General features: G+C 30.4%; 1 protein-coding gene across 2 annotated transcripts in view; it reads right to left on the minus strand.

The window, feature by feature from the left end:
• Nucleotides 1-14,808, minus strand: part of LOC129972204 (GDT1-like protein sll0615) — a 31,071-nt gene extending 16,263 nt beyond the window's left edge. The window contains exons 1-3 of one of the 2 annotated variants that reach the window (XM_056086240.1): nucleotides 14,724-14,808; nucleotides 7,018-7,160; nucleotides 2,275-2,467 (exon numbers count right to left, since the gene is read on the minus strand). In XM_056086240.1, coding sequence (XP_055942215.1) covers nucleotides 2,275-2,467; nucleotides 7,018-7,128 — 304 coding nt within the window. In that variant the 5' untranslated portion in view covers nucleotides 7,129-7,160; nucleotides 14,724-14,808. Of the gene's footprint in view, nucleotides 1-2,274; nucleotides 2,468-7,017; nucleotides 7,161-7,344; nucleotides 7,448-14,723 lie in introns of those variants that run through there. The other variant, XM_056086239.1, reaches the window with a different exon arrangement.
• Between the last annotated feature and the right edge of the window lie 8,581 nt (nucleotides 14,809-23,389).

Below are 23,389 nucleotides of genomic sequence, written 5' to 3' on the forward strand. Positions count from 1 at the left end.
GCAACGAAAAAATAGTTTTTGCATCTGAACAAATTAAAGTTACAAAAGCAGTATTTATGATATACAGGAATTCAACTTGCATCATGCACTGTTTTCGTTCCTCCATATTGCATAACTTCTTTTCAATTAAATATATCCAAAATGTGCAATTTTGTTCGCAAGATTATATAATGTAATTCTTTCATCTAGCTCGTCGTACTTTTGAGATGTTACGTTAATATATATAAGGATATACAGAATGAGAGAGGGTCAATGCTTTACCGGATTTAATCCAAAATTTGGCGCAGATATACAGGGTGTTTATAAAGTCCCGGACCCATTTTGATGTTTAATAACTCATAAAATAATAAAGATAGATTTAAATTAATAACATAAATGGTTAAATAGACTCAAAAAGTTTCATGACCCTTGTCAATGAACTTCCACGTGTGCCCCCTTCGTCGCACGGAGAATATCAAGTAGATAGTCAATTTCACGCCAGGTAGCGACAAGCATGTCGGCATCCACAGAGCCATTTGCGCACATTATGGCGATTAACAATGCCAGAAACATGAAAGGATGCTTCATCGGAGAACATTATGCTCTTCAGAAAATCAGCAGCATCTTCTATCCTCCTTAGCATATCTGTTGCAAAGGCCATCCTCCTAAGTCTATCGTTCGGTTCCAAAACTTGAATAATTTGAACTTTGTATGCATGCAGTCATAATTTTTTCTTAATAACCTTGTACACCGTCGAAATTGGCATATCCAATTCTGTTGCCGCTGATCTCACAGATATTCTAGGATTGTGTAAAAATGTCTCTCTGACACGCTCAACATCAAAATCACTTGTGCAAGGACGTATGGAACGTTTCTTCTCTTCGATACTTCCAATTTCTAGAAAATTCTTTTTCCACCGCAAGATGCTGTTTTTGGATGGAGGATCTTTTGGGTAAATTCTTCTGAAATTTCTCTGTGCTTGCACTATCGATTTCATTTCTATGAACCACCATAAAATCTGTGCTTTCTCTTGTGGTGTATGCATTCTCCTTAATATCCGCTCGAATAAAACATCACATACAAAAGTACTACATAGAACAAACACATCAAAAGTAAACATAACATTGCAATAGTTGACAAAAACAAAAGAGAGAAAAATGCAATTAATAAGCAGACGATATTTAGAAAAGTACAGATATTTAGACTGGAAAATGAAATTATCTGAAATTAACCACACGCGCAGACGATATTTACAAAAGTAAAAATATTCAAACCTGAAAAGGAAAATATATGAGTTATTCCATCAATAAATGTCATAAGTGTGTTTATATCTTTATTATTTTATGAGTTATTAAACATCAAAATGGGTCCGGGACTTTATAAACACCCTGTATAATTCTAAAGATAAAATTATATGAAATTTTTATTAAGCTAGATCGTCGAGTTCTTATTATACATATGGGTGGAGAAACAGATAAACTTATCATTAAGGTATTTCGTTCAAAGTTTATCCTTGCAATATACAATTTTGGTGCTACAAACGCATACTAAATTTCATTTGCATAGCTTATTGCATTTTTTCTTTAGTCATCATGTTCTTAAATAGTTCTTGATTCTTTTCTTTTTATCAAAACATGGCGATTCTTCTGAATTTTGAAGCAGAATTCTTTTAACTATTACAATATCTTCTATATTTCATACACCAGCAAGAAAAACTGTGTTTCAGTCTTATCTACCATCTCAAAACAGGTGTCTTGAATAAGCTCCCTGTATGTCAGTATATATCTTCCTAACTTGATGCAATTTGGTCATGATACCATTAGTTCTTATGCCAATAAATCCAATCAACTATTTAGCTTGATTATATTATTACAAATTCTGAAAGTGGAGTGTATTTTGGCTTTTCAATGTTTGACGGCCAATTTGGCAAATTAGTGACAGATATGGAGATATGTTTGGCATTGTGAAATTTCTTCTATTTTCCAGAAAATTTCGAAGTATTCCGAAAGTTATAAAAGCTGCTACTGATGCAGTTTCATTGAATAACTATGACTGACCGATCATTGTTATTTTGACCGAGATGACAAGTATCTAAATCGATTTGCGGTGTAACATTTTGAAGCTTTCACTTGCTGTGTGAACAAGCAAGTAAATCTGTAGTAGTCTATTGTTTTTACATTTATAACATGCAAGAATACATGTATAAGTGTTAAAAGTGAATAAATGTTTAGTTCTGCTATCTTATTAAAACACATTTGATTTTTGAACCCTTCTGAAACTTGAATTGTATCTTACCTGAAAGTATGGTCATAAACGCTAGAGCTGTTAGTGCTCCAGCATAGACGATGGCTGGTGGGTGAGTCAGAGCTAGCACCAGAGCTATGAAGAAAGTTTTGTCACCCACTTCGGACACGGCGGTCACCGTCAGGGCACTCAACACACCGGACAGGAACGAACCATCCGGCGGCAGAGTGCTGTTCGGTTTCACCTGAAAGAAAGCATTCTTATTAGCGAAGAGAAACAACACTCATAATTTTGTAAACAAACTTCATAATTTGGTTTAAAAAGTTTGGCAATTTTTTTTCAGGTAGAAAATAACAAATATACATTTAATACAGACTGAATTACACAATGCAGAAAATAGATAAATAAATTCAACTTTATTAATAATATGTAATAAAGTATTCTTGGTTACACTTAAATTTCAAGCAAAAAAAAATCCCCAATTTTGCGACCAAAATTGATACAGTTATGAAGCTTTTATTTTCATTATTTTAAACCAATAATCAAGTAAGCTACTTATTTATAGATATTTCTATGAGGCGATCGTTGAAATGATGTAAAACTGCGTCTAAAGTATTGATATTTAAAACTTCATAATTCGGTCAGCATTTGATAAATCTGTTTAAAAGGACATGGGCACTGGATAAAAACTTAAATTTCGTAGTTTTTTTTCAGCAGTTTATATATTAACAAACGACATAAAACAATTCTTTGGGATTTAAAGCATCTTTTTCCAATTGATGGAAATATATGCTTATTTCTAACAGCTTATGAATAAGCTCTTTAGTTCTATTTTAATGAGTACCTGCACATTGAATTTTAAAGAAAATGCACTTTGCTCGCAGATATTGGTATATTAAGGTTAAAATTCTGTGCTTAAGGTTTACTTACTGTATTATATATGAATTCTAAAGTTAAGATTTAATTACTGTAGCAAATTTTTCAAATAAATAGTATGATTATCATAATTCTAAACTCCACTAATAATAAAGATGACTGCGCGTGTTTTGACGCTCTAGACCATTTGACCTACAGTTACGAAATATGACACATATATACCATAGAAAGTGTAAATGTGCGGTACGGAGCGTCTTTTTCTATTTTATTTAATTAAAAATGTTGTTGAATTGTGATTATTTCTCTCGATAATTTTTGAAAATATAGTTGCACTGAAAATGAATTTTATATCGATTCAAAGTTTAAAAAATTGTCTTCTTAAAGATATCAATGTAATAATCATAAAAAAAATTCCTGAATTAAGAAAAATATTATTTTTTGCCTGATTTTCAAAAATAGATCGCATTGTTGATCTAAAATCCAAAACCACATTAATTATTTCACCAAATATTTGATCGCCTTTCTTGCCCTATTGAAAATTAAAGAAAAAGGATTCAATTTACTATCTGGTAGTTTACAAGACGAGAAAAAATGTGAAGTTACAGTACCGCGAATTTTAGAAGATTGATGATTATATTAAAAAGAATCATGCGCACAATAAACTGAACATATGCAAGACAATTAAAATAACATAACTTGAATGTCACGCAATTTGACGGTATCATGGACTTGGAATTATATCTAAACGACTTAACTGACATTAAATATAACCAATATTCCCGGCAAACAAGCTTGTAACCAAAGACGAATTGTAATAAATATATAATACATCAATTTCATAAAATAGTACTGGAATATATTTTTAAAAGCTGGCAGAAGGCAGGAAACGTCTTTTCAGATTAATAAATACCTTGGGAAAGTATCAAAATTTCTAGGCTATTGTGGACATTTCAAAAACACTTTGTTGCAAAGAATGGGATCTAGAAGGACACTCAATAATGAAATGTAATAAAAAAAGTAATTCGTAACATCGTTCCATCTTACGACGGTTGAATACATTTAATTTACATACAAAAAGAGGTTTTTTTTCCCCCGTCAAGGTCTTTAAAAAGGAAACTTTTATGTATTGCCTTTCAGTTCATATATCACAATTTCTAGTGAAAGAATTGGAATTGTAAAAGCATTGGACATTTTTTACAAGTATTTAACGATCCCTATTGAACAATATTACCTAAAATAATCTAATATTTATTATCTTAAGGAACTTGATCCTATAACGTGTTCAAATATGCAGGGAAAATAAAATAAATTAATGTGACTTTTGTGTCAAATGAAAGACACTCCTAACATAAGATGCAATGCACATATGTCTTCTATACATCATTTTTCAATGTATTTATATTATGCAGAACTGGACGAAACCAGAATGAGTGATCTCAAGGAGACTTTTCCGCATACTCTTAAAAAAAGTGTTTTCGTCCTCCCCTCATATAAAATTGTAGGCTTTGGGCAAGGCAGATAATGCCACGCATGTGCGAATTTTTATTTTCAGAGTCCACACATGAGCATTTTGGGCTTCGTAGTGTAGTGAAGAAAATAGAATATTCCTTTGGAGCACCACTTTTTCGACCGATTGGAACCAAAATTATATAAAAGAATTTTATATAAATTTTATATTTAGTAATATTAAATTACATATATGTAAAGTGCAATGTTTCTGAGTTATTGTATTTACCGACTGACGTTCGATCTCTTGACAGATTTGGTCCAAATTTACTATGAATCTACTTTTTAAATGAGCTTATAAAAATTTATCTTTCCCAGCTATTTGCGTTTTATGATTACCGTGTTCAACTTTTTCTGAATGGATTTCATTCAAAATTTGTCGAAAAATCTGCAAATTTTATAATAAGACCACATGCCGAATTTCATCAGTTTAGCTCCATGCATTATTGAGTTGTCAATTTGTTGACCATTCAAGCAGAGAGACATGCATTTTAAAATGTGTTTTTCGGATTCAAGTAGGTCTGAAACAAAAATTCGTCAAATTCTCAAAATTGGATTTTTTTTCCTGATTTCAGTATTTTCTTTTACATTTTTCTTATATTAGAAAGTAAACATTGCACATAAACAAGAGGAAAAAGGAAATACTGGTAGTACCCATTTTAAGTCCAGTAAGTAATGTCCATTTTAAGAAAATGTGTAACGATTAACTGACACATTTATCCCAATAAATATTATATTTATCAAAATCTGTTCAAAATTTTTGGTTTAATAAATATGTGTTTTATTTATTTTTTACTCAATTTATGCAAAAAAATTCTATTTTGTAAGGAAAAAAACTTGATGGATTATTTTTTCATCGAAGATCATGGAAAATCGAGATTTAGCTAAGAAAGATTGAAATCTAAAAATTTTAGATATACTTGAATCTCTTGTCCGAAATATTGTAGCATAATAACGTTTTAATCTTGATTTGTATATTTTTAAATTATTTAAAAAAATCCTTAATGATGCAAACGATAACAATGCATATAAAAATATTTTTAATATTGCTGCAACGCTCGTATGCGTAAATATATTAAATAAGCAAATGAAAAGTATTGTTTTAAACTTTACTTAAAATATTTTTGGAAATTCCTAGTTCAAATTTTTAAAAAATACATGAAAATGTAATTCGTATTACTGTAAGACTAATTTCATTTTTACTTTCAAAATGATGTAAAATTATTTTTGGTCCATTAATATGTTCTAAAATGACCAAGAGAAACCTTAATATTTTGATTCGTTTTTAATTAAAATTAAAATCAAAATTTTTAAAATATATTTTTATACTTATTGAGCTTCTGTAGTTTGAGAAATAGCTATATGCCAAATTTGATAACTTAGGTTTACTCTATAAAGCATTTTGGTTGCTTTTTATTCTATTCATACCATATTACACAGTTTACAGATAGTTATATATCTTTTAAACAATATGATGTTAAAAGTTTAAAAACTATCATACAAAAACGTATTTTAATTATTTTGTTGCATGGTCTAGTAAAAAAAGTCTAGTAAATATTAAAAGAAAAGAAAAATACGTTGTGTTTCCCATTTAGTTTTTAAACTCTCTTTTCTCAAAAAGCAAAATCTCTATATTATTTACTTAAAGATAATCGAAAAGTAGGCAGAAAGCGCCCTTTCAATAAAAGAGCGTCATTGCTAATTTAGGACTTTATAATCTAGATGTTTACCGACAATTGTTTTGAATATTATTGTTCTAAGAAAATGAGGGAAATACTGAGAGGAAATGAGAGAGTTCCTTCATTGAAAAAAAAATGAGGGAATTGTATATTCAATGATGTCACTTTGATTGGCATGCTATATTTTTTTCTAATTTTATATAATTTCCTAATTTTTTTTATTTCATAATACAATGAAGGAAACTGGGTATATCTTAGAAAAGAATATCCTCCTACTGATGTATTTGGTTCAAAATTGCATGCATTTCTGAGATTCTGTCATATAAACCAAAGTTCATTAATCTAGTTTCATTTACTTTTTGACGTGTTATATTCACTGACACACAAGCAAAAGAATAACAACATATTTATGAAAATGCTTTATTTTAGAAATGGAGCTCTTCACTATCAAAATGAATCAAACTCCCGAAATTCAGTTATTTTTTATTATTACATCCACTCTATTTATCATCGATTTATTAACAAGACTACGAAACAAAATCTAAAGTAACTTAAATCAGATAATTATTTATTTAAAGAACGGGTAAAGATTCTGAAATAAGATTTATTCCCAACTTAATCTACTCGTATTCCAAATTTCAACGCTTTCTTACACACACTTTAATTGTTAAATATCTCTTTTGTTAAATTGTTAATTATCTCTTTTAGGAACAACAATAAAAATCAGAAATACCTGAGAATCATATGTGGATAAGTAAGGACCGTCTCTGGGGGCCGGATAATCCCAAGACGCAGCTGTTCCCCACCAACATATACAGCAGACGATAAAAAAGAGAGACAACATGATTTGCTGCTGATCATCTCATCTCTGCGGGCCTTGAAAAGGAAGAAAGGAAATTTTCACACACACAAGCCATTAGAATTACTGACCTTTCATTTGTATCCTTTTAGATAAATCTATAAAATTCCTCTACATTATAAAAGAAGCAGGTTTAAAGCAGTTAAAATATGAAGAAAAAAAAATTTGGCGCATAAACTAAGAATTTAAAGCCAAACTAACATGAAATTGCATTCACTATTTCCGCATTAAAGGGCACTATTTACCTAGTGACTTCGTTTAAATTTAGGACTGCTAAATTGTGATAAACACCGCTTTTTGTAATCTTCAGTTACATCACATCTGAGCTTGCAGAATTCGGGAAGGAAAGTGATTTATTGTCCCTTCCTCGTAAATGATAAAACCGAATTTTGTACAGTTTTTAAGGATGTTTCCTCTCCTTGATTTTGACAGTTTCATACATGCGCAAAAATACCTTGTGTTTGTTGAAAATTCATGATTTCTATGTTTATATTTGCAACAAAAATAATAGAATAGAACATTGTATTTTGTTTTAAATGTACTTGCATTTTTATGACTCATTTTACAATCGCTACTAATAATAAAAAAGAATGTGTGTGTGTTGGTGCTGAGGGCAGCTATTTGACCTAGAATTGACAAATTTGGAGAATCGGAATATGCTCCGAGCAATCTTTTTCAAATGTTAATTAGAATCTAAATTAAAAATTAAGCGATATTTGGAACTTTTTTGTGATAACACCAAAAATATTATTGCAAAAATTTAATTTTTACACTATTTGGGAATTTAAAAATTATTTTTTCAGTGATCCCATTTCAAGCGTCACCCAAATTTTTACTAATTTTTGACAATTTAAAAAATATATAAACATTGTATCACTGTGGAGGAAAGTTTTTATTGAACAAAACCATCTTCATTGCTCTATCAAATATTTAATCGCATCATTTTTTGCCCTTACTGAAAGTTTAGGAAGGAAGATTTTGTTAAATATTTGTTACATAAAGAAAAAGAAAGGGAAGTTACAGTTCAGTAAAAGTTAGAATACAAATAACCCGGGCAGTTGCGTTTTTAATAGTTCTATGATATCATGGGACTTGACTCTATTAAGATGGTTCATATGCTCAATAAACAGAGCAGGTTTAAGGTTATTGATATATCTTTGATGTGTGTGTCACAATTCGATACTTAAGAATATTTTTTGATGAATTCGTGAACAATAAATTGTGCATAAAAGATTTTAATGAAAACAAACATATTCACCCGCTTTTTGAAAAATAGAGGTCGCCAAGCGAATAGTAATAGACAGGAGATAGCGGCTAGCTATAAGTGTTATATTCGAATTTTAAATTAACCGTTGTTTAAATTCACTTTTTATAATTGCTTAGTGATAGTTCTAATTCATATGGCTTCTCTGGCGATTTTTGGATGGCCTGCCTTTAATGGAAAAAAAAGTGTTTGGGACCAAATTAATTATGTACTTATTTTGTAATTTTTCTTTTGTTTAAATATTTTTTATTTGTGTCGGAACCTTTGGAGGTATTTGTGTAAAGCCTGTACCACAAGAAAGTCTGGATTTTAGGAAAGTGATGTCATATTTAAAAGTTTTGTTCAACTGTTTTATATCATTCATACATAGCAAGATAAAAAAATGACGCCACAAAAGACAATTTGTGATAATTCTGTTGAGATAAGCCGTTACATTGTTACCACTTTCCATGAGTAAATTTTAATTTTATAGCGTACGTTTTCTTTTTAAATTTGATATAAGTAAATATAAAAGAAAAGACGGAGAGAGATAAATTCGTGCAAGAAATATTTCCGGAAGCAACAGGAGAATAATAACTGATTGTTCACTGCAAAATGCAATTGGTTTATGTGGAATTAATTTCATGACATTCTAGAGATGCTACAATAAAATAATATATAATGAAAGTAATGATAAATTGTAATTCTAATCAATATCATTTTTAAAAAAATTGAACTACTTTAACGATAATTCAATTCAATTAATTAATTAAACAATATTGATAAATTTTATTGATTTTTTTACAGATATTTCTTGTAGGCAATTAGGCAATGCATATAAATTACCTTCATGAGGCGGTTTTATTTCAGATCCAAAATCAATTGTATCTAACGTTATCTATTTAAAAAAAACTTTAACGAATATAAAGAAAACGAACTTCAATAGTACGTATAAAATACTTTAGAAATAGATTTTGACCTTCCTACTTAAGAAATATAAACTTTGGTATAACAATACGCAACTAAAATATCAAATAAAGTTCTTCAAGTGAGTGACTGTCAGCTTTTCTAATGGATAAAGCTTAAGTTTTCTTACACCTTATGCAGGTGGTCAGCGTGAGTAAAATAAATCAGTATTCATCAAATTCAAATTCTATTGTCAACATATTTATAACGCTGACGAGACTGAGAAGAAAAAAAATTCAGAAGCCAAGAAATATAATTACCAAAAAAGATATCAAACAAGATGACATAATCAAAGGAAAGTCTTTTGTTAAGAATGGATCTTGTTCTTATAATTAATGGCAGCTCAGTTCCCTACATCCTTCTTATTTATTTCTAGGAAAAATTAAAAATATTATTTTCTTTCAAACGCACTTGAAAAAAGTCAGATTCAACGAAAACATTTGTGAATGATATTAGGACAGGAGTTTTAAAGTTTCCAGACACATTTTGTAAAATAAATCAAAGCCACCGAGGAAGGGGTTGTCTTATTTCTTCTGGATAACCATCAGTGACATTTCGATTTACTAATTCTGAACTTTGTCAAAAAAAAAAAAAAATAATAAATAAAAAAAATAAAGAAGGATTTTTTTTTTAAACCAAGAAACATAAAAGTTCGCCCCACACATGACATAAGTTGCAACCATTGGACAGATCTGGGGATTTGGGGGTTTCGAAAAATTCGCCAGTAATTTCATTGATTCTTGGGCGAGAAATAGACTTGAGAAGAATCTAAACAATATGAAACTTCTTCTTCAAAGAAATAGGCTTTACCAAATGCTATAACATCGAAGAAAGCTCTAGAAAACAAAATATTCTACACTACTGCAATTTTTGTAACAAGATCGCAGACAAAATGACATTTATCTAAGGTGCACCTTTTTTTAGTTATCTAGCTTCGAATGCGTACGAATGGACAGAATAACGAATTAACAATCTATTGATGGATTTTATTCAAAATTTTGATATAGGCCTCATCTTTATATATTAAAACTGTATACCAAATATTATTTATATCGTCCCTTGTGCTTCTTTGGCGTGTTTACTTCAACTTGAACAGATAGACAAAATTTTATAAAAATGTACAAATTTGGTTTGCAGATCAGATACCAAATTTCATCTAATTAGATCAATGCGCTTTTGAGTTATCGTGCTCAGACGGGCATAATTTCAAAAATGTGTTTATTGGCCTGAGGGAGGTCTGAAATCTTTTTAATGATTACAATACTTTCTCCGCCGGCGTCCTGGCCAGGGGTGGCGCGTCTTCCCCGTTATCTAGGCGTCCCGAGTTCGAGTCCTGGTTCGGACATGGTTGTTCTCTTACTTGTGTTCTCTCTGTGAGGTGCGTGAATGAGCCGCCCTGTAAAAAGGGGTTGTGCAAGCGAGTGTGTGTGTGTTATCTTCATTGGAGCTAGAAGTCAGACTTCTGCCCTCGGGTGCTCAGGGGTCTTTACCCTCAGAAGCTACTGCGCAAAAATTTGGCTTAAAATAGTCACACGACAAAAAAACTTTCTCCTTTTATACTTCATTCATTCAAAAAAAAAGTTTTTTTTTTTCTGAACCTTTTTACTTTGTTTATGCCCATTGATTTTGCAGAAAGCTGTCTTATTTAATGGAGACTACGATATTACTGTATTTTAAACTTTTAATAAATTTGCTGCAGTACGAACACCCTTGCATAATAATGAATCTTGTTCGGATTTTAGTTCCGCATTGGTTCCTGTGCTAACGATATTTCTTGTAGAACAGCAATAAAATATATAACATATTGTTTCCGCTCAAGAATATATTTCTTCCTGTTTTTAGCATTTTATAAACAAGGAAAATGATTCTTTTGGTTTCCTCCGCATGCCTTAACTGATATTTTTAATACGCAGAATCGAGATTTAATCTTTTGCCTTTCTTTGTTCCTTGATAAGGATGCAAAATTATCCTTGGAAAAAGGTCATATTGCATAAATAGATCTTCTTTTAGCATAGGGAATATAGCCTCAGGAATATTTAAACAATCTTTTTGTTCAGATAGATCACTTTCAATGTTTTCTCACTTTTAATATGAAGCAGACAAAAAAGTATTATAAAATGCAAGAAATGCGATCGCAAGATTTTGATGAATTATTTCAACTTTTTACATTTTATTCGAATATTAAAAGAATTATTTCTTGAATTATTATTATGTTTGGCTGGGCGCTTTCCACAGTGGATATGAACATGTTAGCTGGGTGATGAAATGCTATATTTTGTCGATACACCAAAAATGTTAGATTTGTACTAAATTTTTCAGTCAAAGTCCGTGAATGGAAAGAAATGCATTCGATTATTACTCACAACACATTCTCGATTTTTATGTAATATAAAAGGAAAAGTTACACGAAAAAACACCTTATTGATTAAGAATTTTTTAATATGTGCTTAACATATTAATAAAATTGTATTAATTTTAAACTACAATATATTAACTAGCATATTGCCATTCGTGCAAGGGAATTATTAATATTTCACATATATATCCATATATATATTTATGAGTGATATTGTCACTAGATATAATAAAAATATTTTTTTAAACTTATAATCTAATATATATTTAAAATGATCTAATATAAATACGTTATTGAATCGATTTTTTCTTTCAACTTTTAAGTTAGCATTAAAAAAAATATTTTTTTCGGGAAAATATTTCCGAAACTATCTTCGGATATCGATAATAGCATGCCTTCTTGATGGACATTTTTTTAACTGCTAATCGGGAATATTTGATTGATAATGTGTACAGAAACATATTTTGGATTCTGAAATTTGTCCCAGAAGATGGTTGGCAAAATTTTAGGGTTTATCAGGAGCAGAGTAGCAAGCCATTTTTGCAAAAGAAAATGGAGATGAAAACTCAAACAGAGAGGAGCGACTGCTCTCTCTTTGTTGTTAAATTAAGTAAAAGAAAAGGGCACATCGGAAAAATTGCACTAAACACATTTGATGACTTACAAAATAACAATAGCACAACTGCATGAAAAACATCGCAAGAAGTACACAGGTGAATAGATCTGATGAGGCAAATAAAATATGAAATTTTGAAATTTGTGTTGAAAGGGCTTACCGTCTGGAACAAAATGTTTATTTAGAGTTCAATCTAAAAAAAAAATCAATTCATGCGAATTACATGACAAGTGTAATTGCATTTGCCGTCAAAGAACATAATTTAATGCCGCATGGGCCTGTAACAAGAACCTTAAGGTGAATTGCTTGCATTTTAAATACGTTTTCTGCTTTCTCATATATGAAGTATATAAGTCATATCACTGACTCTCCAACCCGCCCGAAGGCCGACGGATAAAGAAAACCGCATGACCGGACCGCCGCATCAGCAACATTGACGGGAACTGTGGTTGAGTCCTAAGGGCCATCACCGGCCACGGTACAACCCTTCACGAAGGAAGTACTTCCCGTCATCGATGGGAGGAGCCAGATCCCTCACCTTTTTGTTTACCTTCGAGGGTGGTGAGATCCAACCATCACACCGGAAGCCTCTCATCCTCTTTTCGAGGTGCCCCCTGTGGGTAATATTAAGTATATAAAGAGAAAATATTGTAATCATTAAAAGGTTCGACCTCAAGATTTTGTCGAATCTACCCAATTTAAATTACCCAAAACCCGAACGCAATTTTGGAATTATATCTGTCTATATGAGAGCATCATTAACTCCTTGAGCTTAAAGAATGAAATTTAGTAAATGCTGTTAACACCAAATATGTCAATCTCTTTCAAATTTTGAGCGAATTACTCTCTTAGGAAATTTGTCTGTCCGAATGGAAGAAAATACGATAACTATAAAATGCTAAATAAAAAAAATGATACACAAATTAAATATTTAAAATGTAAATCGGTATTGAATTTTGAACTAAATCTCTCAAGTGACTGACCGTCTTGACCGTTTATCATTAACCATCTGTATATTTTGGGATATACTTAAATGCGGTCACTCAAAATCGCAAGAACTAAAATAAATGAAATCTCGTACTACTTTTGGATATAAAATGAAGACTCTTTTCAAATTTTGAAACAAATCTGTCAAAAGGTTGACCGTCTGCCGGTGTGTACTTTTGCAAGCATCTAAATGCAATAATCCGAAAACATAACGATATATATATATATATATATATATATATATATATATATATATATATATATATATATATATATATATATATATATATATATATATATATATATATATATATATATATATCGTTAGATGAATGCAAAAGCCGTCCAAAATGCATATTCAATTTTATTCACTTTATTACGAAGTACAAAACTCCCATTTGTGGAATTCTGAAAATATATGTCAGAGTACTTGTGACATTCACGATATTCATGGCTTGACCAAGGTTCATAGTTTCATGCTTAGAGGGGAGGGAAGGGACAATACATTATTAGAAAGTATGCGAGAAAATTTGGGGAAGACCACTCGCATTGATTGAGTCAAAAAATTTGTAACTGATCAGCTTTTACTAATATATAGAGGAAGGGTAAGGTGGTTATCTTACGAAAACATTCCCCAAGTTATTGTTAAATTTTCTTCTATTATTAAAATAAGGGAATATATATATTCGAATGAACGATTTTAAGAAATTCATCATGATTTATATTATGTTCTTTAAAACAAACCCTCTGGTGTCTATATTTGTTAACCAGCATATAATCGTTGTTATACCAAAAACAAGGTAAAACATAACAAATTTTGATGTAAATATTTACATTAGAGACTAGCAACATACAGCATTTTGAGACTACATACAACATCCAAGCACCACATATAACAATTTGAGAACAGATTTACTCAACATATAAGAGTTTTTCATCAATAAAATATTTTAGTAAATTTGACGCATTTGGATATCATATCGAAGATATAAAAATAATAGATATTCTGAATAATACTTTAAATAAACCTAACTTGATATATTAAAAATTCAAAAACGTTTTTAATACCATTAGTATTAAAACATGACATACTTAGTTAAATATCTTAGCGAGCTACAAGGACTCGAACGAAATGGACTTAAATAAATTAAGAGTTAACAAATTGTAAAAAATAAAAATCTACCAGATTTATATGCACTAAAACATATAATCAAACAATTATATAAAAATAATATTCTTATTTCAAATTAAATAATAATAATAACAAATAAGTAAATAATTTTTTTGCAGACTATCATGAGCTACAAGGTATAACAAATAATGGATTCCTGAAACGAAATGGCGTAGCTACATTAAATTTAATATGTAATCAGACATGGTATAGCAGCGATTAAAATAAATATCACACTTACATTATTTAAATTTGTATCGATTCCACTCTTGCTGCTTCTTGTTTGAAATATTTCTACGGAACGTTGCGGTTTTGTTTGTAGGAGTTGGCCTTGGAGAGCGTTTCGCTTATGCAGATCAGAAAGCGAGAGCAAATTCAGCATATTCGTACTTCATGCCTTATGCGTTTCGTATTCGAATTAAATTATGGAATGCGTGCAATTCGCCGCGTATTGCAACATTTGTACATGAGGAGTGCTTTACTTTTTCTTGCGTTTTGATTTACGTAAAGCTACATTTTGATCTGCTGATATTTTTATAAAACACAGTGTAATGGCTTCAGGAGTACCGGGATTCTTAAGGTGTGGGATTAAGAAGCATGAAAATAAATAAATATTCAGAAAAGAAAAAGAAAAATTATTTTAAGTTTTCTTTTTAAATTCTTCTTTTCACGTTATGTATTCTCTTATTACATGCCGCGTTTAGTGTTTTGCCTCGTCATATTGTGGAAAAAATCGAATATGCATTTTATATTTCTTCCCTGTAGTTTATAGGGTTGGAATTTGATACATATCAGCAATTTGGTATCAAAACCATTCGTTTACTATCCCAAATAAGCCTTTTTTTTAAACTTTTTTTTTGTTTATAAAGTATAAAGAAAAATCTGTAATCGTCAATAAATCCGAACTCAATATTTTGCTGAATCCCCACGCTTTAGACCTCCTTCAGTTCGAAAAACGCATTTTTGGAAAATTTCTGTCTGCGATAAAGATAACCCAAAAACATTTTTAGTTAGATGGATGCGATTTGGTATATGGATTTTACACCAAATTTGTTGATTTCTACCAAATTCTGTGCGAAATCTATTCAGAATAAGTCTATCTGCTGAATGAAAATAAATTAAACTACTGTTCAAATATAATTTGACACGATGATTATAAAATGAAGAAACCTAAATGGATAAGATTCAGTACAAAAATTCAACATCCATAGTATAAATACTTATCAAAGTTTATGCCAAATCCAATAAAGAGTTGAACACGCATATAAACACAATAACTCTAAAACATTGAACATATACACGCAGTACTTCTAAAACATTTGACTTAGATAAGTCAATTTTCTGAATGTGACATATTTGTGACTACAACTGTATTCACAAAATTAGTTTCAATCGGTTGTTAAAAACGCGTTTAAAACCCAAATTCGATTATCAGATACTTTTAACAGCATGGTAAGGATTAATTGCCAAAAAAAACTCGCCAGGAATCACATTTAGTATGTGATTTGTCAAATTTTGATTTCATTTGGTTGAAAAAGGGTTTCCAAAATACACATTCGATTGTCTGGCAGTTAGTTCTATATTAAACCAATCTCAGTGATTATAACCAATGATTGTAAGATCTTAATTAATTCTCGCAAATGGTCAGTGCATTCTGTGAACAATACATTTTATTGTAGAGTATCCTAGAATATTTCAGTGGGACCATTCCCGCTGATTAGAGTTATAATTATTTAATACTTCTTAAGGAGACATAAGTTACCAATATGAATTTTAAATTGTAGATTTTTAAGAATTGCACCTAATTTTTTTAATTAAAATAAGTTTTTTCTTTGGTTAAAAATACTGCAATTCATTTATTAATTGTAAATAATACAATAACAGTCATTATATATGTAAAACATAATTTTGCTAATAAAACAATGTGAAATGGTCTCCCCCAAATTTTTTCGCATACTCCCTTAAAACGTGTAATCTCATCCTCAATATGATATAAAAAATTTCGAACTTAAGAAAATTGTGTGCTCTACAATTGCTCCGATTTTTATTTTTAATAATCCATACATTCTATTTGGGGATGCGCTTTATAATGAAGAAACCCTCGTTTCAGAAACTTTTCTGCTGATTGACAGAAACAAAAATTGGACATAGAATTACAATTTTAGTAACGAAATCTCATATCAAATTTCATTTATCTAAATTTTTGTAGTTTTAAGCTATCGCGTTTACATGTATGCAAAAGACCAACAAACATGATCAATAAACGGTCATTCCTTTGATGGATTTGATTGAAGATTTGATAAAATCTGCACTTTTGATCATAAAACTGTGCACAAATTTCATTTGTCCAAGTTGTTATGCTTATGAGATATCGCGTTTATATGTATGCAAAAGTGAAAAATCGACAGATGGTTAACCTTTTGATAGATTAAATTTAAAATTTGATAAGGATCTACAATTTGGATACTAAAATTATGTACCAAATGACTTTTAAAGACAGTTTTAAGTTTTGTACCGTATCGTGTTTTGCTTGCACTAAGAGAGCCAGACACACAAACTTCCTCTAAATGGTTTCCATTCAAAAATTTTAGAAATCTACAGGTTAAGAATAAAGAACACATACCAATTTTCATCCGTCTAGCTCAAAGTATTTTCTGGTTAGAAGGTTCACAGACATTATTCCAAAAATATGATTTTTGGAACTATACCTAGAAGTGCAGATGAAACGTGGAGATTTGGCAGTCTCATATTCAAATTTATTGAAGAAAATTACAATACTTCCTCTTTATGTATGTCATATACGGGAAAGGGGGAGGGGACCTGATTTTCAACATTTTTTCATATAAATTATGATTTTTTTTTTTTACAAAATGTTTTCTTATTTATTTTTGTCATAGTTCCAAATATTTTATACTATATTTAACTTTTATGAATAATAAAATTAAAATGTATATCTCATAACAAATTATATATATACATAAAGAGATTTTCTATTAATTTGCTATCGAAAGGATAGACGAGATAACAAAAAGGTGAGATATGATGGAGCGCTATAAATGCTTGCATCCTACATCACTTATATCATTAAAAGTATATTTTTTAATGCTAAAATCCATTTCTATTCATATTTTCTTTACCTATACTTGTTTCAAGGCTATAATTTATTATATTTTTCGTGTGCTAAGCTATATCTTTTAAATTACTACCCGCTTACGATTACCAGCTTTCCGTAAAAATATATTGCTACGGATTTTCTACTTCCGGCGAAGGGTTCTTGATTTGATGGTCGATGCAGAAATAAACAGTCCTTTAGTAGAAAAGAAAGACGACGTTTATTAACACAAAGGACACGCGTACACAAAGGTGACAAATATATACAGCCGAGACGAAGATAGGCAACTGACAGCAGGCAGCACAATACAACCAACAGTAGCTTACAAGTCGTAAACGGTAATAATAACAGCCACAGCACACAAAGCGGCCAGACAGAATTCAGCATGAGAGGGAATCCTCGGAGCTTCGCTCTACGGTCTCTCCAAGCGGCTGAAATTTACAAACAAATATATCCTCTGTCCGACAAATATATCCACTGTTTTCTCACTTTAGCTGTATTCAGCTGCCGATATACTACTACACGACTGGCTACTCCTCACAGGACTCGATGCTGCTTCCACAATAGACACCTGGACTCGGCAGACAGCTCAGTTCAGCAATAGCCTGGGCTCCACAACATGCTTGTTCTTCGTCGGACTTCGTTCTTCCGCCGTTGCTTCGTTATCCTCTCGATGACTGGTTTCACGACTCCAACTCCGATTCTGGACACGATTTATTTGGGCTTGAGACTGCCGGCCTTTTATAGTTTTCTGGAAGTGGGCCGAGAAGTTTTTGGACCAATCAGGAATATCTCGATTTCTATTGGCTCAGTTGCTAAAATTCTCGAAGTTTCCAATAATATATATTTTGTCTCCAGAGCCACCAAATTCGCTGTCAAGTCGCCAAATAATCGCCAAGTTTGTTGCCAAGATTTGAGATTACTGACGCGGAACCCGATCAGCACCCACAGGGCTGATCATAAAACGATTTTTCCAGTGATTCAACTAACCATGCTGAGAAGTAACTTTACAAGTTTGTAACAATATGTTTAAAATTCTCGGCAAAATTAAATAATCAGTCGCCCAGCTACAATTCTACCAATTTCGCCGATTTTCATTTCATATGAAAATTAACGTTTAGACTCATCATCGATGGTGTTCCGCTCTCAGTCACCGTTCATTTTCGAGAAAACTCTCAAATAATATTGCACTACACATTCTCTGTGGGAGAAATCCTGACAGAGTTCCTTTAATCACAACCGATGTGCAAGAAAATAAAAGGAGCGAGCGAATTCCATGGTTTCTAATCTCCGTAACTTTACTATTGTTGAGAGGAGTGACATATTAATTTAATTATCTCATAAGTATTCAATACCTTTACAAACTCAAAAAGATAATTAACGAGGGAAAATGAATAATAATATTGTATGTATTCTCAAAAATAATATGAGAAAAACAATGAAAAAGAAAAAAAATATATTATAAAATCTTTATTATAAATTCACTTTTACAGAACCATGTTAGTGAAGTGTGAACCTTTGTAATGGAGACCGGTTCTATGATATCATGATGTTATTTAGAAGTAAATTTGCCGTTCATCCATACTCTAAATTTTACGATATTGTAACTTCACTTTTTTATTCTTTTTGTACAATATTGAGACATTAGACATAATCCTTCTTTTTTAGCTTTCAGCAATGGAAGAAATTCACGTGATCAAATATTTATTAAAACAATGGATACAGTTTGAATTTTAAAGCAATAATGTAATATATTATTGATTATTAAGTAAAAAAATATTTTTAAAAAGAATTGCCAAAATTCAAGAAAACTTTGTACGTCAGTAAATTGAAATAATTAAAATGTGTTTTCTTAAATTTTGAAACGATGCAAAATACTTTTTTCTTCTTATGTGTACTGGAGTTATGGCAGAAAAACGACAAAGTTTCACTTAAGTATAATTAATTAAATATCGAATTAATTTTTTTAAATATCACTCCTAGATTCACATTTTTCTCTCTCCAAGATATACAGTCGTTACAAGCCATATTCGAACACCGTAACGAAAAAAACTTGTTCTACAAAAATATTTAAATTAAAATGAATTAGAAAAACACGAAAAGGCTTTTTTTTACATTGAATTCATTGTAGAATTAAAAACAAAACTAAATAACACTAATTCATAAATTATAATTAACAATTTAGACATAAAAGTAAAACTTGAGAATAAGAACTCATAAGCCAAATTCGGAATTCAGTACGTAATAACTAAAACTTTGGCTGAGAATTACTGCCAATTTTATGTTTAACATTCTAGTTGTTCAAGGGGATTTACCAATAATGTTATTTTCTTTTATTGTGAAATTAAACATTAATTGAATTAAAATGTCAAGGCAAAGTTGTCAAATGAGCCTTAAGTTAAAAAAAATTGGTTATTAAGCATACAGAAAATGGAAAGTCTGTACCAGAAATATCAGAGCTTGTTGACAAAAGCCTTTCAACGGTTCATGACACCATAAAACGCTTCAAGCTCATGCGGAAAATAAGTTTAAGGCAGCCCAAACTAAAACTTTCACTGAAGTACATCTGTAATATTTAATAAGAGAAATGAAAGCAAATCCGTTCCTTAATACAGCAAAGCTAGCTATTATTGTTGAAAAGGAATTAAGGAAAAAAAGTCAGCCTTATAACAATAAAAAATGTGGTCCATAAAGCATATCTCAAAGGAAGAAAAGCCAAACAAAGGCCTTTCATAAATAAGCGAAATAAGTTCTATGATTTAAATTCCCAAAATAGAGATTTAAATTCGCAAGGATTGTGAAAGCAAGGACTTTTCTTATTCAAAAAAAAAAGTCTTATTTCCTGATGAGAGCAAATTCGATATTTTTGGATCCGAAGAACAAGCCTTATATCTGGGGAAAAATGGACAAGGAATTGTGCCCCCCCCCCAAAAAAAGCAACTATGAAACATGGCTGCAAATCAGTAATGGTCTGGGGGGTCGTTTTCAACTACGGCCCGGAACCCCGTCTTTTATTAATATGAGAATAGATAAGAGTATATACCTCCATATTTTAAAGAAAAAATTTGCCAGAAAGCGTACAGAAACTCTCTCTCTGCAACGACTGGCGATTTTATTAGAACAATGATCCGAAACATGAAGTTTATCGGGTGCACTCCTGGCTCTTATATAATTTCCCTAACGTCGTGGACACGCTACCTCAAAGCCTCTATATAAATCCCATTGAAAATTTATGATGTATGCCTTAAGAAAAACGTCCGAGAACACGCCGTTTCCAGTAAGGATGAATTGAAAAGAGTATTATTGCATTAATGGAAAAATATTAAACCTAATTTTTGTGCAAAATTGATGTAATCAATGCCTAAACATCTTAAATTATTTATAAAAAACAAGAGCTTGCATTCAAAATATTCATTTAGTTTTCAAAATCTTCTTATCCATCCGAGTTTGGGTTGTGCTTTATTCTTTGTTTTGTTTTGTTTTTTTGACATAATTTCTGGCTAAAATGAATTAGTTTATAATTCTTGTTATTTGTTTTTATAATTGCAATAAATATACTATTGAAAATTCATTTAACTATATTGCTTGTCATTTTTTGTTTAAAAATTCTAGTTATATTAGTACCTTTTGTTTGGTATCTCAGTTTGGCTTGGAGCGACTGTATATGAGCTTGATTTGGTAATTGTAAGTGAAATGCTCTATACTCTAGATTGCAAATACACACAAATGCTTACATTCATCTTCATTAGTAGTAGAAATCTCTAGTAATAATATAGGAAATGTTTGTGCGTATACAAGCCATGTTACTTGAGTCACAGCCACTTAATCCTGTGCAAATATACTTTGAAGTGTGGGAATATGCATCTTGGGTGTTTTGTTTTGAAAATTTTAATTAAATAAAAATTTAACGAAATTCCAGCTTTTTTACTTTACTTTCCGAATACATTCCTATATAATAATAATTTTTATTCAGTTTTATAGTTAAAAAATAACTTTTTAATGATACAAGTTCAATTGCTGTAAAATTCTTTAATCTAAATTTAATTAACTTTTAATGATAGTTTTAAGAATATTTTACAACTATATTTTTTCCATCGTGGAATCTCAGGAAGAAGAACGTTAAAAAAAATATGAAAAGATGGTAATCGTATTATATGTCTATTATAATTGGAAATTCGCTTCAGCAACCGCTGCTCCTGGTGAACCCACTGGTCACTAAAAACGTCTAATATATCATAAAATATAATTTATTTTCTGAAACACAATGAATTTCTTATTTTTTTTGAATGGGTCTGATTATTATTCTGATGAAGTAAAACCACACAGAAATTTTGTAGAAGAAATAATCCTCTGATATATAGATATTCCTTTCAGTTGTCACTTTTAAAGTTTTAGAATTATTACATTAACCTTTCATAAATTATAAAATGAAATGGCTCAGTTTTTATCTGCTCATCATAGTAACTCCAAATACTGAGTCAGACTGAAAACTATATTGATGCCTCCCACAATTAAAATAACAAATATCATTAACATAATATATTAGTAATAAGGCCTTAGCAGGCAGCGAATCTTCCTAACAAAACAACAACAACAAGTGAGTATTTTAAACACCATTTCAAATCATTCTCAGAACTCTGCAATTTCCGATTGATATGACGGGCTGAAGGTCAATGACCCAGCTAACCTGCGATGAATCTATTGCTAATCTATTACTTTCCCAAACACATTGTTTATGACGCGATATGTTAGTATATATTCGAATAAACTACATACTTTGCTTTAGATTTAAATTTGATTAACTGACAACCAGACAGATAAAAAAAATCGACGGAGCTTTTAACAAATTAAAATCTTTTAATATGAGCTCTTGATCTCTAATAATGCAAAATGTTGTTTAAAGTTCCTTGATGAAGAGTAAATCATTTTGTACAGCATGGAGAGTGAAGAATGGAAATTTCATTTGTAGTTTGAAGTGTAAGCTCATTACTGAATGCCTCAGTAAATAAATTGTTCCCAACAAATAAAAGCAAATTTATAGAAAAGCAGTACTTACATCCTATGTCTGCATCGAAATACTCAAAAGTATAATAGGATTTTTAAGAAAATTCTTACTCATTTGTATTTTTATTAAAATTAACAAATGAAATTAATTGATAGAAACAATGATATAATTAACTTTATGAAAAGTGTATTATTAATAATAATAATATATTAAATTATTCATATGATAATTATTACAAGTTCAATAGTAAGCTCTTTATTATTAAAGTGAACTTGGGCAATAATTTCATTTAGGTTTTGGATTCGAAACTTGAAACAAATTTGCAATCTGGGTCCGCAGCAGGAATTAGAACCATTGATCCGGAGCAGCGAAGTGAAAGGTCCTGACTTTGACTTAGAACTGTCGGATTGCTAATCACCCGAAAATAAATTTTAGTGGACAGTATGCGAAGTAAAGATACGAGTTTTGAAGAAAGAATTAGAACAAGAAATTTCAATTTTATTTTTATTTTAATTGTTTCAAATCATTTTATGAACCCTTGATGAAACGCAATAAAAATTGTGAGTGATATAGCAGCTATTTAGAACAGATATTTAAAATAATAATTGTAAAAAGATGTTTATTGTGTTGAAAATTGTGGATTAAATAATCCTACAAGCAATGGGGAAAAAAATCTTAATTATAGAATGCTGTAAGTGCAAATGCTTCTGTCAACGATGAGGAACTATTTTCTTCCCGATTATTATGGTAATTACACGATAATATTTCAATTCATAATTTCTTGGATGGC

This window comes from Argiope bruennichi, chromosome 6 (genome assembly GCF_947563725.1).
Source record: "Argiope bruennichi chromosome 6, qqArgBrue1.1, whole genome shotgun sequence".
Classification (NCBI taxonomy): Eukaryota; Metazoa; Arthropoda; class Arachnida; order Araneae; family Araneidae; genus Argiope; species Argiope bruennichi.